Source organism: Nicotiana sylvestris, chromosome 5 (assembly GCF_000393655.2).
Source record: "Nicotiana sylvestris chromosome 5, ASM39365v2, whole genome shotgun sequence".
Taxonomy (NCBI): domain Eukaryota; kingdom Viridiplantae; phylum Streptophyta; class Magnoliopsida; order Solanales; family Solanaceae; genus Nicotiana; species Nicotiana sylvestris.
This window is the reverse complement of record NC_091061.1, coordinates 114,823,252-114,841,915: the sequence shown is the minus strand read 5'-3', so window position 1 is coordinate 114,841,915 and position 18,664 is coordinate 114,823,252. Positions and strand designations below refer to the sequence as shown.

General features: G+C 38.5%; 1 protein-coding gene across 1 annotated transcript; it reads left to right on the top strand.

The window, feature by feature from the left end:
* Nucleotides 1-17,436: 17,436 nt before the first annotated feature.
* LOC138869194 (uncharacterized) lies at nt 17,437-18,054 on the top strand. Its single transcript, XM_070146792.1, has 2 exons — nt 17,437-17,882; nt 17,931-18,054. Exons 1-2 carry the CDS (start codon nt 17,437-17,439, stop codon nt 18,052-18,054), a joined length of 570 nt encoding a protein of 189 aa, XP_070002893.1.
* Nucleotides 18,055-18,664: the final 610 nt, after the last annotated feature.

Genomic DNA, 18,664 nt, shown 5'->3' with positions numbered 1-18,664 from the left:
TGGCCGAACATCTATTTTACTTACTACATTGAGAGAGTTGAGTCGGTATGAGCAGGTAAGCATATCTTCAAATTATTTTTGACTCCCAGTTGCTTTTAGTTATTATATTATCAATTCAGTTTCAGCTTTCAGTATATTGCCTTACATACACGGTACATTATTTCGTACTAACTTTCCTTTTCTGGGGGTGCTGCATTTTATGCGTGTAGGTTCAGATAGACAGACGGGTAAACCTCCTCATTAGGTGTTGCCCGAGCTCAGCTTGATCGGTAAGCTCTATGCCCTTCGGAGTTGTTGGGTCTAGAGATTTATGTATATCTTGTGTCTATATGCATATATGATATGAGTAGATCAGGGCCATATTCTGATCACAGTATATCCATCAGTAGAGGCTTGCTGACATATCCTGTAAGTTAGTGCAGTATGTTAGGCTTGTAGGCCATTTATGTATATTTTTTTTGGTTTTCCAGCTGTAGTAATTATGACAGCCTTGTCGGCCCAATATTACATTGATGTTTAGTCAGCATTCGTAATTGTCTTGCAATGTGGCCCATGGATAAAGTGTGACATTATATGTTCAGAGTCCCTTAGTTACAAGTTGGTACGCAAGGAAGGTGAGGCACCGGGTGCCGATCTCGCCCCACAGGTTCGAGGCGTGACAAAAGTGGTATTAGACCAGTTATATACTACGGAGTCTACATGATGTGTCTAGTAGAGTCTTGTTTATGGGTGTGTCATGTACCACACTTATAAGTAGGAGGCTACATGGCATTTAGAACTGTCACTCTTTCTTCTTACTCTAGATCATGTGGTAGAGCTCAGTTGTAAGAAATCAAACTCCTAAATTCTATTTTATTCGTAATAAGATGATACCTACATCTAGAAATACAATTGGTAAGAGGTTGCATGTGTCTGTGGAAGAGTTGAATCAGAGGAACTCGATTTTTCATGATTCTTATGATGAGCAAATGTAAGGTCTTCAGTAAAACATGTGTATACTATGACATGTAAAGCTTCTTGATAAGGAGCCTTAAGGCAAGAATATCTATACACCCTTATGGTAAGTAGCAACGAGAGAATCAGAAGGTAGATACAAGTTTTGAAAAAAAGTCAAGGTGAAGAAGGGTACGAAGAATGTTGAGTGAGTTACCTTCAACAGTAACAGAGGTTATGTATAATTGGCCACACCCATCTCAATTATGCCCTATGGGGGCTAACAGGTATAGTATAAGAAAAGGACGGGATATCAGAATCCAGATGGGGTTATAGTAACCCAAAATGGTTGATGGATTGTATGTGTTAGTTGACATTTCCAAATGATATTGCAAATATGCTAATAGATCTCCTTGTGATATACCTAGATAGTTCACTTTAAAATAGTACAGCTAGATATGAGTACTACAAGGACATGTACTGGAATCCTGGAAAGGATAAGTATTACTTTAGTATGGCTCCCGTCCCTAGTAGAGAGAGAATGTTGAGCAACCCGGAGAGCCACTGAATGGAGCAAAGGGGAGCTAAAATCAAAAGAATGTCTTGTTGGAGTTTTCAAAATAAGGTGATAGGCATAAATGTTAGCAGAGAAATAAGAAGAGAGATAATGAAGCATTATGAGTAAGATGTGACACATGGATGACAATGGTAGATCCAAAAAGATAATAGTATTATAGAGTCTATAGTCAAGTGAAGGAAAAGACGAGAGGTTACAGGCCTTGAGACAACAAAAGAGTATAGGCCATAAAGTCATATCCTCAATTTGAGAAATACGTTCGTGACTCTAACACGACTACCAGAAGGAAAAGTTAGATCCTAGAGTAATAAAAAACGGTATGGACTGATGAACAAGATAAACTAAACATGAATTAGGGGCTGAGTGATTTGATAATAGTCAGTATTGTGAGAATTTTAGATTTCGTTCCGGCGATAGTAGAATGAACAACAAAAGAAGATTCGTAAAAAAAATCAGAGAATGGCCATTCAGGAAGACGCTTCCCTAAAGCAAGAAATGTGAGCAAAGTTAAGCTTAAAGGACCATATGTGCCAGTTATACTAAGTATCACCTTCGCGAATAAGGAATTTGTTTACCCTTGGTACAGAAGGATTACTGCAAGGTGAGTAAGGATCATCAGTGATGTGAAAAGACGCCAAAGATGAAGAGGCACAACATCTATACGTAGATTATCGTAGTACTAAATCTTAGTACTCCCTTGAAGGGGGAATATAGAGTGAGGTGATATTAAGTTAGAATTAAGTGGTTCTAGTAACTATGGAATAAGAAAGAAAGAATGCGATAAAAATGAGAAAGAGATGAAATTGCAATTATTCAAATCCTATAGATATGCTACGATTCCAAAACATTATGCAAACACGACGTCAAGGAAAGGAAATAAGGGTTCCTGCTAGGGATGTTATTGATAAATAAGGAGCCAGTGCGAGAGGTAAGTTAAGACAAAGGAAATAACCCAAGAAAGATTACACGGACTATTGATAGGAGAGTGGGCCAACGAGTGGTTAGTAGTCGATTCAGGAAGAGCCTAGTTATGGCTAGATAAGAGGATACAGACAAATCAATAGATCGTGCAAGATAAACAGAGTGAACCCCAACATGGAGAATTCAGCCTCACAGTTATGACATTATAATACTTGAGATATATTCATATAAGAGTTGGAGAAGTTAAAATGGTACCGTATAAGTGTTACAGAAATAAAAGAGAGTGCCACTGGGAAGACAATCAAAATATCAGTTTAGAAGAAACCCTATAAGCACAAGGGCATGGAGATAAGTAACTACGGATAAGTATAGGCAAGGAAGGATATCAGAAGGTCCGTCGAGTATACAATGTAATAAGCTCACAGGTTTACAAGAGTCAGGGGGTTCTCCCTAAGTACTACAATAAAAGACTAGCTAAGGAAAATAAGGAAGAAGGCTTCAACCTAAACTCAGTGATCTAAAGAGGAAATGGTCTTATAACAACAATCTCAAAACAATATTGTATGCACTCCATAAGAAAGTGGCACCTACCATGGCTAATGAGCGGGAAGTAAAATCAAAAGTAATACTTGATATCATATGAGTTGCACAAAAATTTTGGCATGTGTGGGAACTAAGATAAGCTAAGTAGGCACGCAACAAGCGGCAAAATGACTAGAAGGAGTAATAGCTTACGTTTAAAGGAAGTTGGTAAGGAACAAAAGGAAGTATTTGATCAATAATCCAAAGTTAGCTCCACTTCAGATTTCGGAGTATTATCTATGTAGCATATATGTTGACAATCATACAGCCGTAGAAGACCCCGATATAAGTTAAAAGAAAGAATTGAGCCTAGGGCATAAACAAAGGATTAAATTGTTACAAGATTGTATTAGGGATATTCCATAGCATACATGAAGGGCTAAAGTAATAACTAATACCATAGTCGCAGATCAGAAGATAGCTTAAGCCTACATAAAGGTTGATTAGAGGAAAGAGGGACCTAAAGAGATGCATCAACCAAGTAACTCAGAAGTTTGATTTCTGGACCCAAAAAATTATGGATATCGTGATTGAGAATATTGCAGAATCACTCTTAATATCAGAGGTCCAGTTAGAAGAATACCAGCCTCATAAGAGATCAATATAAAGCTCTTATCGAACTATGTGAAAAGGTGCAAGTATTATAATAGAAGTTCAAGTTGTGGATATGAATTATACCTATATGGAAGGGAGTTCATGAAGGAGATAGAAGATATGATGCGAGATTTTAAGGTAAGTAAGGCAAAGGTGAACAACGTATGAGATACTCAAATGTAGAAGGTTGTGAATAGTCCGCACTTCAGATAGAAACCTAGAAGCATGGGGATTCAATATCCAGGAATGATAGCAGCATCGTCAGTGGCATATCTTGCAGCCTATGGTTTCTAGGTATCGAGAGGTCTAGTTAAGAGAGTAAAAGAAGAGTTAGAGATGATGTGATATCTCGCTTGATGTTCCAGAATAACACAAGAAAATCTATGGTGCAAGGAAGTTGAAGGAAGGTTGCGAGTAGTATAAATGGATATGTATGGGTCGCAAGCTAAAGTATGGTAGAACAACAAGATTGAAGGAACACATGAGTAAGGATAAGAAGAGGAAAGTGAGAAGGTGACAAGAATAGATAAGCCCTCAGGATTAAGCCATAAAAATGAGAGAGAGCTGATGGATTCTATAAATTATATAAAGCTCAGTATAACCTGAATGAGCTCAAAGGAGTCTAAGAGTAGTAGCATCTATAAGAAATGGAATGCTTACCTGGTAATAAAAGGATGGTATAATTATGACAGATAAAAGATGACGTTTGGACCTTAGATTGAATAATGATTTGAAAAAAAAAGGAGAAGGGGAAAAGATTTTGCGGACGGCACGAGATTAGAGTACCCCCATAAGGTGAATCACATTGAGATACTATGAAATACGATTATGGAAATCACTTCAAATATTCCTCTATGCAACGTAAGCTCTAGTGGCAAGATATTACATAAGAAGTTTCAAGTTATTAGTGGTATATTGTAGACAAATATTAAGGCGAATCATAATGGATGGACAAAAGTCACAAAATATGAGATGAGATTAGGTCGCCATTCTTAAGATGAACAGTAATGAGAAAGCATTAAAGGGCTTAGATTTATACATATGAGATAAGCAACAAGAGTAAGCTAGAATTTGGTAGCAGACCTCAACAACGATAAATCGAAGTAAGAGTTATGGTGTAGTATAACCTACCTAGATGCAGTAAAATCATGCGGATAGATAATCGGGTCTATGAAAAAAGATGTAGCAATATTCGCAAGTTCAACAAAGTACCGAGTGACGAACTTCAATATACCTATAGATACCTAGAGGGACATCTTCTCAAGTTCTGTATATGTTCCCAAAGTGAGGCCTAGAGATTAGCTAAAAGCTAAAGGGAAGAGTCGCATAGGCACACATACAAGGAAAAAGTCATACACACTACATGACAGAAGGTAACAATAGTTACGAGATTGAAAGGATTCCGACCACAAGTCATTGTATGAGAAAGAGGCCTAAAGGGGGGAATGCCTTGGCCTTTGGACTTATTCACAGAACAGTTTCCTAGATCGCAAGAGGAGTACTAAAGTATTTGCAAGAGTTATGGGCTATGAAAATGATAAGTGCATCAGTCAACATGCAAGGATGAATGCTCTAAAGGGGGGAATTATGCTACACCCCATATTTTCGTACGTGAAAGTACACCATAAAGAAATTGATGAGAGCTTGGAAATGAGATGTTACATCTCGCATTTTTGTACGTTAAAGTTTCGTCGTAAGTTAATCGACGTAAGCTCGGGAATGAGATTATTTTGAGATTATAGGTATTATGCTATTTCAAACAAGGGATAATTAATTTGTGAAGGTGAGAGGGTAAGAAAATTGAAGAAAATAAGTTTCGTCAAAATTTGGCAATTTGGGATAAAATATAGCCCAAGCTATATTACCCCGTATTTATGGACTAGTGTCACACAAGATACCACATGACCATTATAGTAGAATGTATAAAGTGTTAAAAGTGAGTAGTATTTTAAGTGATTTTAGATAATTCTTAATTATATGGATAATTGATTAATGGTGGAGATAATTTTGGTATTAAGTGGATGAGGGTCATTTTGAGATTGTCGCATGGCATAAGCTAAGCCAAAGAGGCAAATTATACAAAATGAGTCATAAGACAAAGTGAAACCTTGTTTACACGTAAGAACGCTTGGTCTCTTTATTGGTAAGGTATAGGACTTTTCAAAATTTAAGGAAAATAACATTCCTACACCATTAAAAGAGAAAGGACAATGATCCAATGTGAAATTTCTCTGAATTGATACAAGATCCCACGTGAAATCCTAATTCAAAGAAAGCCTGATACAATTTTTCTCAAGAATATCATATGGATTTTTTCCTACTTCGATCCGCCGTTACGTGTTTTCGCAAAAGAAAATTGGTTCAGGTATGTTAAGGTTAAACCCTTCCTTCATTTTGGCATGATCTCGAAATTACACAAGTTTGAGAACGAGCCATAAAGAAAAATTAATATCCCTGAATTTATGTATATTTCCTAGTCTCATAAGTTACAATATTCTCCCTTATCGGCACTTCATGTTAAAATGAGTATTGTCTTATTCCAGTCAAGACATCAGAGTCTATAGATACAGTATTACAGTATTTTTACTATCATTGAGCTATAATCGATGGGCAGGCCCCTATTGAGCAACCTGCGATCTAATGGTAAGTTATATACCGAGCCTACTATGACCGAGCACCTATGAGTGAGCCCAGTTAGACGACATACAGAGCCTGGTATGGACGAGTGCATATGAGCGAGCCTACTATGGCAGAGCAGTTATAGATATATATATATATATATATATATATACCGAGCCTTATATGGCCGGACAACTATTTTACTTACTATATTGAGAGAATTGAGTTAGTATCAGCAAGTAAGCATATCTTCAAATTATCTTTGACTCCTAGTTGCTTTCAGTTATTATATTATCAATTCAGTTTTAGCTTTTAGTGTATTGCCTTCCATACTCGGTACATTATTTTGTACTGACGTCCCTTTTCTGGGGATGCTGCATTTCATACGTGCAGGTTCAGACAGACGGGTAAACCTCCCCATTAGGTGTTGCCCGAGTTTAGCTTGATCAGTAAGCTCTATGCCCTTCGGAGTTGCCAGATCTAGAGCTTTATGTACAACTTATGTATATATGTATATATGATATTGGGGCCACGTTCCAATCACAGTATATCCATCAGTAGAGGCTTGTAGGTATATCATGTCAGTTAGTGCAGTATATTGGGCTTGTAAGCCTTTTATGTATATTTTGAGGGTTCGCCAGCTGTAGTAATTATAACGGCCTTGTCGGCCCAGTATTATATTGATGCTTAGTTAGCATTCATAATTGTCTTGCAATGTTGCCCATGGCCAAAGTATGATATTATATGTTCAGAGTCCCTTAGTCGCAAGTTGGTATGAAAGAATTAGTGAGGCACCGAGTGTCGATCTCGCCCTCCAGGTTCAGGGCGTAACACCTCTATTATTTATGTCCTGTCCCAGTCTTTATGTTATACTTATTTTCTCTATTTTGTTGTTATTTCATTTATACTTGTTCAGGTTTAGAATAAGTGCCTTGTTATTGCCCTGTTACTACTTCATCGAGGTTAGGATCGTCATCTATGGAGTACGTGGGGTCGGTTGTACTCATACTACACTTCTACACTTCTTGTACAGATTTTGGTTTTGGTCACAATAGCGGTTAATGGAGGCTCGCTCGATCTTTCTTATCATGGAGACTTGAGGTAGAGCTACACAGCATTTGCAGACCCTGAAGTCCCTTTCTTATTTCTTGCACTGTTATTTCATTCAGACGGTTGTACTTTATTTTAGACCTTAGTTGTAGTATTTTGTATTGGTAGCTCATGTACTTATGACACCAGATTTCGGGAGTTGACTAGGCTGCGTATTGAGATTTATTATATCTATTTTGAGGTTTTACAGTATTTATTTCTTATTATCTGCTTTTAAAATTGTTAAAATGAATAATTTGTAGCTAATGTTGTCCTGCCTAGCAAAAGAACGTTAGGCGCCATCACGGCCCCGCGGTTGGCATTTCGAGTCGTGACTAGTTGGTATCAGAGCACTAGGATGCCTAGGTCTCATGATAAATAAGCAATCTTAGTAGAGTCTGGAGAATAGGTACAGAGACGTCTGTACTTATCTTCTAGAGGCTATAGGGCTTTAGGAAAATTTCACTTCTTTCCTTCTCTATCGTACGATTTTATGTTATCACTGAGTTTGAATTATTATATACTTTTTCTCTCACAGATGGTGAGGAAACACACAACATCCATAACGAACAAGGAGTCGGAGCCCCAGTTGCAGCCACTATCAGGGGTAGGGCCCGAGTAGGAGTCGAGGCAGAGGCATAGCTCAGCCCAGACCATGTGCAGTAACACATATTACAGAGCCTCAGATCGAGCAGGAGGATATGATTCTTGTTCAGACTGCACCAGTTGGGCTAGCGTAGGTCTCGAAGGGGTTCATAGCCATTCACATACTTCAAGACGCTCTAGCCCGCCTGGTTGGCCTTATGGAGAGTGTGGCCCATGCCATTGTATTTCCTATGGCACCTGTTGTCTCTCAGGCTGCAGGAGGAACCCAGACTCCTGCTACTTAAACACAAGAGCAGATGACTCACGGATATCAGAATCTAGCAGTTCCAACAGTTGGAGCACTTCAGCCTGTAATTGCTATATAGACTAGGGAGGGACCCACTATATTATCCGAGGGCTTGAAAAGGTTGGACAAGTTCACTAAGTTATTTCCTATTCACTTTGGTAGAACACTTTCTACAGACCCACAAGATTTCCTCGACTGTTGCCATGAGGTATTGCGCAACATGGGTATAGTGGAGTCCAATGGTGTTGAATTCGCGATATTTCAAATGCATGGCTCCATCAAGAAGTGGTGGAAGGAGTATGTGCAAGGCAGAACAATAGATTCACCTCCACCCACTTGGGATCAGTTCTCACAACTATTATTGGAGAAATTTGTTTACCTTGAAAATAGTACTTACAATTAGATTTGATTTTGTGGTTCTAAAAATATGCGATATATTTTTATGCTAGTTGTTAGGCAATAGATGTTAAGTGTTAGCTAATAAAGTTAAGTAAGAGCTTGAGGGTAGTATGTTATGCAAACCGAATGATCGTGAATTGAGGTCTCGAACTGGCCTACTCTAGCCTTGACGTCGAGCTAGAGTGCTTGACTAGGGCTGACCGATGAAGGAGTAATAGTCCAAGGGCCTCAATAATGGCTCTTTATGATCAATGATGAGTAATAAATGAAGAACAATCAATAAAACACAATAAATGCAGGCAATAAATAAAAGGAAAGACAATGGAGAATGTTTAAGTTAGAGAGCAGAGAATGTTCTTGTTCTTGTATTGAATATCATCTCTCCTTATAAAATGACAAGGGTCCCCTTTATATAGGAGGAGGAATTCCAACATAGTACATATGCATTTATTATAAAGATACGCAGCTGGTACAACTATTTAGTGTCACGGTACGGACTTGTACTATTCTTGTCGACCTAGTCAGTTTTAGCCATGTGCCTTTTGGGAATTTCCCGCTTGTCTGAGATAGCCGTTATTCGCACTACCCCGAGTTCAAACATAGGGAACCCTTGGGGTCGAACCTCGAGCGGTGTCTCGACCCTTCTGGAGATGGTCTATAAAAGCACCTCAGGGGCATGCTTCAAATTTTCCTTCGAGCTCCTCGAGGATGGGGATGAAATGCTACGAAGACCCTGAAGTCGAACTCTTCCAATTTTGGTCCTATACAGATAGACCCCATGTTTCTTAAAATGAAATGATAAGGAACGATCTTGACCTCGACATTCTCGAACATCACGTAATGACATCATGCTTGTAACATAAGCGCTCGAAGTGACTGGAACGTCCCATCGGTCTGTCTCCGTAGAAGCATTAAATATATACTACCGGTTCACTTTCCCAAAAGAGATGAACGAGTCGTCGATCTGTTTCCCCAAAAATCATTGATTGCGTCATTAATACGTTTTCCAAAAACATTGATTGTGCTGTTTATACGCTACCGTCCCTTTATAAATGGGGGATTGCTTGAGCCAACTTTTTACCCAGTCATTCTTCAACAACCTTTATCCCTTTCCCTTATTTTCATCTTCCTCCATACTCCTATTTCTATGGTTCAAGCCTGTGACTGTAAGGTCATACGGCACCAACTTTGTCAGTTATGACATGGCATTTTTACAGAGCTTTTTCCTACTGAGTAGGATTATACTGGGTTGTTGTTGTTGCTGTTGTTGGCTAGAGATAATGAGACAGAGGCCTCGAATTCTTCCCGCATCAGAACATATATGGACTGCAAACCGCCGCTCATCTCTCTTAACTTAAACCTGGTGTCGCGCCTCATTCCTTTTGCTTTCTATGGAGTGAGGTGGAATCATCTGCTAACTTTTTCATCCCACACCAGTGCATATCTCAAGAAGTGGCTTCACAGTAGCAGTGCTGACGAGACCCATACTCGCCAGATTTTCCACCAAGCCACAATTTTCCTTGCTTTGTTAAAAGCTTTTGCTCTTAGATAGGCTATAGCCCATCTTTCATATATTGCTGCTTTGGAGGAGATTCTCGAAGACGTCGCTCTAAAGACCAAAATGGGGTCCCCGAGGAAACGATTCTCGCAGAATTCGCTCCCGAGGATATACCTTCTGTTGAAGCTACTGTGTTGGGCTTTCTGCTGCCGTATTTTGTTGTTTGCTGTTGCTGATTGCTTACCCTAATTTTTTGTTCTACATACCAGGTACATGTCCTGAAACTCGATGTATGAAAATATCCAGTTGAAAATGAATGAAGTGGAGGCCTATTGTTGATTTACTGCTTTCATTATACTGTAATAACCGTACTGATGGACTGTTAATTATAAGTTTGTTCATTTGAACCGTTAAGTGTGTGTTAGATATTTAGAAATGCATATGAGTTTAGTTGAGTATTCATTGTAATAATTCCATGCTGGACTAACAGAATAGTTTCTATTAGTTTAGTTAATTTCCGGTTTTCCTAGATCTGTATAAATGGTATTTTCAAGTTGTGATTAATTAGGCTGTAGACTGTTAAAGTATTGTGATACTTCTTCTGATCATGGGAGCTTTATATTTAGTAGTGATGATGTGAGTTAATCTATAATTCTGAGTTTGAGTGGTTGTGTGTGGGTTCGAAATCAGAAAGTTAAAAGTAGATATGAGATATGTAATTCGTAAGGTTAATTTAGGCAATCCATTTTCGTCCAGCATCCTTAATTCTCGAGTTTCAATTCTCATATGTGGTCACGTTAGTGTTTAATCAAAGTTCATGAGTCAGCATTTTAATAAAAATGAGTCATAGTAGGGAATTTGAAATTTGAACTAGTATGCACCATGTTTGAAATTGTGATCATAGGCAGTTTACGTGGGTCATGAAATCTGAAATCAGTTGCTTTCCAACTCATGTTTAATGTTGCATTGAATTTATTTTACTGGCTAGTTAATTTTAGTAGTAGATTCATCAGATTTGTGTTCTTAATTAAATTGAAATTCCATTTAGTGTAAAAGACAGAGCTTAACAGGCTAGTCCCTAAACGTTTGGGCCTCAGGATAATTGATGCACGGCCCAGGCCAGTTTTGGCCCCTTTCTCATTTAGGCCTGGGCCAAGGTCTGTTTTGGCCGATTTTATGGTGTATATCTGGTTTTAAATTCCCTCTGCTGGGCTCACATCGGAGCCCAATGGTCGGATGTTGGTGCAAAAATATTACTTAGTTTGCATCAGTCCAGTAACAAATTAATTAGGGCCTTTCTTTTATTTTAGAGACAAATTAAGTAGAAAACTATAGATTGTTGTAGGTTTGCACTTTAAAATAATAAAACGGGATGAGCCTCGCTAAACAAAACACATAAATTGTTGGGCCCTCGATAATTGTATATATTAAAATACTTAGATTTTGGGACGGGCCGTTTAGCGAATTTCACGGTCTTCCCCAAAATAATAACGCGTTAGTCTTTTTAGGCGCGTATTTTAATAACATTACCTCCCTAAACTCGGGTGCGCATTTATGTGACCCAAATCCAAATCCCAACGATGTTAAAGTATGTCCAAAAACCACGGGTGCATTTATGTGACGTGGTTCAAGACTTGTTTTAATGACGTTGCAATTTTTTTTAAAAATGAATAAAAGCGGTTAAGGTTAAAATTTGCACATAGGTTCGTATTGTTAAAATCAGATAATTTAAGCCAAATATAACAGTTTAGCAACCGTACTAGAACCACAGAACTCGGGAATGCCTAACACCTTCTCCCGGGTTAACAGAATTCCTTACTCAGATTTCTGGTTCGCGGACTGTAATATAGAGTCAATCTTTTCCTCGATTCGGGATTCAACCGGTGACTTGGGACACCATAAATATCCCAAGTGGCGACTCTCAATATTTAATAATAAATCCCGTTTCGATTGTCCTTTAATTGGAAAAACTCCCTTATGCCCTTGCGGGTGTAGGTAAAAAGGAGCTGTGATTAATTAGGCTGTAGACTATTAAAGTATTGTGATACTTCTTCCGATCATGGGAGCTGTGATTAATTAGGCTGCAGACTATTAAAGTATTGTGATACTTCTTCTGATCATGGGAGCTTTATATTTAGTAGTGATTATGTGAGTTAATCTATAATTCTGAGTTTGAGTGGTTGTGTGTGGGTTCGAAATCAGAAAGTTAAAAGTAGATATGAGATGTGTAATTCGTAAGGTTAATTTAGACAATCCATTTTCGTCCAGTATCCTTAATTCTCGAGTTTCAATTCTCATATGTGGTCACGTTAGTGTTTAATCAAAGTTCATGAGTCAGAATTTTAATAACAATGAGTCATTGTAAGGAATTTGAAATTTGAACTAGTATGCACCATGTTTGAAATTGTGATCATAGGCAGTTTACGTGGGTCATGAAATCTGAAATCAGTTACTTTCCAACTCATGTTTAATGTTGCATCAAATTTATTTTGCTGGCTAGTTAATTTTAGTAGTAGATTCATCAGATTTGTGTTCTTAATTAAGTTGAAATTTCATTTAGTGTAAAAGACAGGGCTTAACAGGCTAGTCCCAACGTTTGGGCCTCAGGATAATTGATGCACGGCCCAGGCCAGTTTTGGCCCCTTTCTCATTTAGGCCTGGGCCAAGGTCTGTTTTGGCCGATTTTATGGTGTATATCTGGTTTTAAATTCCCTCTGTTGGGCTCACATCGGAGCCCAATGGTCGGATGTTGGTGCAAAAATATTACTTAGTTTGCATCAGTCCAGTAACAAATTAATTAGGGCCTTTCTTTTATTTTAGAGACAAATTAAGTAGAAAACTATAGATTGCTCTAGTTTGAACTATAAAATAATAAAACGGGATGAGCCTCGCTAAACAAAACACATAAATTGTGGGGCCCTCGATAATTGTATATATTAAAATACTTAGATTTCGGGACGGGCCGTTTAGCGAATTTCACGGCCTTCCCCAAAATAATAACGCGTTAGACTCTTTAGGCGCGTATTTTACTAACATTACCTCCCTAAACTCGGGTGTGCATTTATGTGACCCAAATCCAAATCCCAACGATGTTAAAGTATGTCCAAAAACCACGGGTGCATTTATGTGACGTGGTTCAAGACTTGTTTTAATGACGTTGCAATTTTCTTTAAAAATGAATAAAAGCGGTTAAGGTTAAAATTTGCACATAGGTTCATAATTGTTAAAATCAGATAATTTAAGCCAAATATAACAGTTGAGCGACCGTGCTAGAACCACGGAACTCGGGAATGCCTAACACCTTCTCCCGGGTTAACAGAATTCCTTACTCAGATTTCTGGTTCGCGGACTGTAATACAGAGTCAATCTTTTCCTCGATTCGGGATTCAACCGGTGACTTGGGACACCATAAATATCCCAAGTAGCGACTCTAAATCTTTAATAATAAATCTCGTTTCGATTGTCCTTTAATTGGAAAAACTCTCTTATGCCCTTGCGGGTGTAGGTAAAAAGGAGCTGTGATTAATTAGGCTGTAGACTATTAAAGTATTGTGATACTTCTTCTGATCATGGGAGCTTTATATTTAGTAGTGATGATGTGAGTTAATCTATAATTCTGAGTTTGAGTGGTTGTGTGTGGGTTCGAAATCAGAAAGTTAAAAGTAGATATGAGATATGTAATTCGTAAGGTTAATTTAGGCAATCCATTTTCGTCCAGTATCCTTAATTCTCGAGTTTCAATTCTCATATGTGGTCACGTTAGTGTTTAATCAAAGTTCATGAGTCAGAATTTTAATAAAAATGAGTCATTGTAGGGAATTTGAAATTTGAACTAGTATGCACCATGTTTGAAATTGTGATCATAGGCAGTTTACGGAGGTCATGAAAATTGAAATCAGTTGCTTTCCAACTCATGTTTAATGTTGCATCGAATTTATTTTGCTGGCTAGTTAATTTTAGTAGTACATTCATTAGATTTGTGTTCTTAATTAAATTGAAATTTCATTTAGTGTAAAAGACAGGGCTTAACAGGCTAGTCCCTAAACGTTTGGGCCTCAGGATAATTGATGCATGACCCAGGCCAGTTTTGGCCCCTTTCTCAATTACGCCTGGGCCAAGGTCTGTTTTGGCCGATTTTATGGTGTATATCTGGTTTTAAATTCCCTCTGCTGGGCTCACATCGGAGACCAATGGTCGGATGTTGGTGTAAAAATATTACTTAGTTTGCATCAGTCCAGTAACAAGTTAATTAGGGCCTTTCTTTTATTTTAGAGACAAATTAAGTAGAAAACTATAGATTGCTCTAGGTTTGCACTTTAAAATAATAAAACGGGATGAGCCTCGCTAAACAAAACACATCAATTGTGGGGCCCTCGATAATTGTATATATTAAAATACTTAGATTTCGGGACAGGCCGTTTAGCGAATTTCACGGCCTTCCCCAAAATAATAACGCGTTAGTCTCTTTAGTCGCGTATTTTAATAACATTACCTCCCTAAACTCGGGTGCACATTTATGTGACCCAAATCCAAATCCCAACGATGTTAAAGTATGTCCAAAAACCACGGGTGCATTTATGTGACGTGGTTCAAGACTTGTTTTAATGACGTTGCAATTTTCTTTAAAAATGAATAAAAGCGGTTAAGGTTAAAATTTGCACATAGGTTCATAATTGTTAAAATCAGATAATTTAAGCCAAATATAACAGTTGAGCGACCATGCTAGAACCATGGAACTCGGGAATGCCTAACACCTTCTCCCGGATTAACAGAATTCCTTACTCAGATTTCTGGTTCGCGGACTGTAATACAGAGTCAAACTTTTCCTCGATTCGGGATTCAACCGGTGACTTGGGACACCATAAATCTCCCAAGTGGCGACTCTAAATCTTTAATAATAAATCTCGTTTCGATTGTCCTTTAATTGGAAAAACTCCCTTATGCTTTTGCGGGTGTAGGTAAAAAGGAGGTGTGACAGCTCTGGCGACTCTGCTAGGGATAATACCCAGAATCTCTCGTTCAGGGTTCAAGAATTCGAGGTTAGAATAATTGTTATATTTGGCTTTATTTATTATCGGATTTTTACACCTTCGAAAGTAGATTAGGCTTTTTAGTTGTTGTTGTTTGCTTCTCTGTTTCAGTGTAAGGACCCCTCGTGGGCTTTTGTAATCGTTTTTTATTAATACAAAAGTTTCTTTGATTTGACTATGACTTATGCTGAACTTCCATTTTACCTTCGATTGGTCAGAATACCGGACTCGGACATCGTAATCCCTTTGGTCCTCGATTGGTTAATATGATATTTCTTGAAATTATTTTTCATCCCTCAGAACAAGTCTGGATTGATCTGGTACGAACTCAGGTTGCCAAGACCTATGAGTGAGAGCAGGGTCTCAATTTTCTATGCAATAAAGCTTAGCCTTTTTAGGCCTTGTTTCCAGTCCTCGAGTGAGAGTTTGCTTGATCATCTGAAAACAAAGATAGCCCTTAGCCATTTACAAATAGTCCTTGAGTGAGGGTTTGCATGAACTCAGGTGGCCTCCAACTGAGCGAAAATTTGCTTTGAACTTAAAATGAAGATACCACTAAAGCGTTATAGATAGTCCTTGAGCGAGGATATATTTGAACTCGGTTGGCCCTTGGGCTTAATGGTCGAGCGGGTATTTGTTCCAACTCGAGGCAAAGATAGCCATGAGGATTTATGAATAGTCCCCGAGCGAGAACTGGCTCAAAATTGTGTAGCCCTTGGGCTTAGTAATCGAGCGAGCATTTGCTCGAACTCGAAATAAAGATGTCCCTGAGGCTTTATTAATAGTCCTCGAGTAAGAACTGGCTCTAACTCGGGTAGCCTGTGGGCTAAATAATCGGTTGAGCATTCGTTTGAACTTCGGATGAAGATATCCCTAAGACTTTATACACAGTCCCCAAGCAAGAACTGGCTCGAACTCAGGTAGCCCGGGGGATAATTAATCGAGTGAATGACTACTTGCTCTATAGGCGAACAGTCGTCGCTTGCTCTTTATAGGCATTTGCTTTCTTCTTATTTGAGGATTCTGCTACTTTGAGCAACTACCCTTTTTATAGAGTTCTTCTTCCTTACGTCAGTTCTTTCACTATTTTAATTCAAGGCTTTTCGCCTAAGTTTTCATTTATTTTTTCTTGTTTTACCGTAGTTATGGCTGCCGACCAAATCCGTTCACCAAGAATAGGAGAGTTCTGCCTCTGCTTCCCGCTCGGTCAGTGGTACACTACCGGCGTCCGGTGAGTTAACCTCAATGTACTTTATCTCGAGGAGGGACTTTATGCTAAAGAGATCTCCCAATATTTAGGGCCATTGGGAGCATATATCGAGGTTGTTGGCCCAAGTAAAGGTTAGTTTTGAAGACTGACACAGGAACTCAGGATGAACTAGGTCCATCCCTTAGGTGCACAAAAACGGGCAGATTCGAGCATGTGGGTTGCACGTGAAGAAGATAAGCTTAACTTGGTGTATTTAATATCTCTTGATCGAAAAGGTTGCATAATTGATAAGGAGAAGGACTCCTTAATCAAAAGAACACTATCCAAGATAGGGAAGGATTTAGAAGTTGAAATCAACTAGAACTCTTCCACCAAGGAAGAGTTGCATCAGAACTCTAGTTATTTCTTCATCTACTAACTCTATAAATTGCAGGATGTTCTCACATTGCAAGTTTTGCACAAAAATGCAGAAGTTAAACGTGAATTGAGAGCAAAATAGCAAGACTTTTTGCCAGCAGTTCGTGTGTAATTCAAGTGTGCAAACCTGAAGCTACATGAACCAGATTGAAGAACCAGCTCCATAAAAAGTTTTATGTGTCTTTATTTATTTCCAGTTCAATTGTAGTAGGTGTTTTCATATTGTACTTTCAACTTTATCTAGAAGCAATTGTAATAGGTACTTTGAGTATTCAACCTAGAGTTAACTTGAAGTTGTCGCAACAGTTAGAGGTTGGTTACTACAACGGGATTAGAGGTAATCCTTAGGTTTACAAAGAGTTTTGTAAATGCTGTTTTGCTCAGTAATTTTAGTGGAAGTTTGGGAAAATCCTACTGAGTAGTAGATCGTGATTTTTTCACCTTTTGAGCCAGGTGTTTTCCACGTAAAAATCTCTATGTTCTTTATTTTATGTACTCTTTATTCCGCAAATAGTAGTAGTTATAACACCTAGAAGAACCAGGTTCTTCTAGAGCAAAAATTGGGTACCACACAAATCACCCCCCCCCCTCTTGTGTGGTATTGACGTTTAGAACATCAATTGATATCAGAGCGGGTTATCCTTGAAGAGGTTAACACCTTAGGAAAAGATCAACATGAGTGCACCACCTGGAAATTGGGAAGGGCAATCCGCTGCTAGGTCTCCACTTTTCAATGGTCAGTACTATTCTTGGTGGAAGAATAAGATGAGGGATCACATCATAGGAGAAGACTATGAACTATGGGACATAGTTACTGATGGTCCTCTAGCAACTACTAAGAAGAATGCCGAAGGAGTGGATGTGCCAAAGACAAGACCTGACTGCACTGCTGAAGACCTAAAGAAGTGGGAGAAAAATGTCAAGGCTAAGAAATGGCTTGTGTGTGGACTAGGTCTAGATGAGTACAGTAGAATTCAAAGTTGTACCACTGCAAAGGAAATCTGGGACACTTTGCAAGTGGCTCATGAAGGAACACCTCAAGTGAATATGTCCAAAGGAACACTGCTATATTCTCAGTATGAGAATTTCACCATGAAGGAAGGAGAAACCATCCAAGAGATGTATATAAAGTTCACCACACTGACAAATGAACTTAAGTCTCTTGGAAGGATTATTCTTGAAGAAGACAAAGTTGAGAAGATTTTGACAAGGGTTCTGCCAGTCTCTTGGGAAAGTAAAATCACTGTTATTCAGGAATCAAAGAACATTGCTACCCTCAAGCTGGAGAACTAATTTGAAACCTTACTGCCTATGAACTGAGAAGGCAAACCATGAAAATGGATGCACCACAGAAGGAAAGAAGTCTGGCTCTCAGAATTGCTGAAGGATCAGATCTGGAGGATGATGAAATGGCTATGATCACAAGAGATTTCAAAAAGTACCTGATGAGAGGAAAGGGTTCTTCAAGAGGTACAACTTTCAACAAACCAAAGGCTCTTGAGAAACAGACCAATGAGGGTTGCTACAAGTGTGGTAAGACTGATCACATGATCAAGAATTGTCCTCAATGGGAAATTGAGTGGAAGAAGGAAGGGCTGAACGAAGGAATATGAAGAAGGAATAGGTTCAACCAAAAAGGAACAAAGTCTATGGTTGCTTCCTTGGGAGAAACATCAGATGAGGACTCAGAAGATGAAGCTGGAGATGAACAAGCACTTATGGCCATTGGAGAAGCAGATGATGAACAAGAGGTAAGTATTCTTCATCTCAAAGATAAGATTAAATTCCTATTTAAAGAAAGGTTGTCTGAGCTACTGCTAGACTTCGTTGATGAGTCTGAGATAATTAACAATGAGAAGGAAGAGCTATCTAGGGAATGTATGATCCTAAAAGCCAAGTACAA

Coding starts and splice junctions, on each gene's coding strand:
- LOC138869194 (XM_070146792.1), top strand. CDS start 17,437: ATGAGTGCACCACCTGGAAATTGGGAAGGGCAATCCGCTGCTAGGTCT. Junction 17,883..17,930: donor GGAGAAACCATCCAAGAGAT/GTATATAAAGTT, acceptor GTCTCTTGGAAG/GATTATTCTTGAAGAAGACA.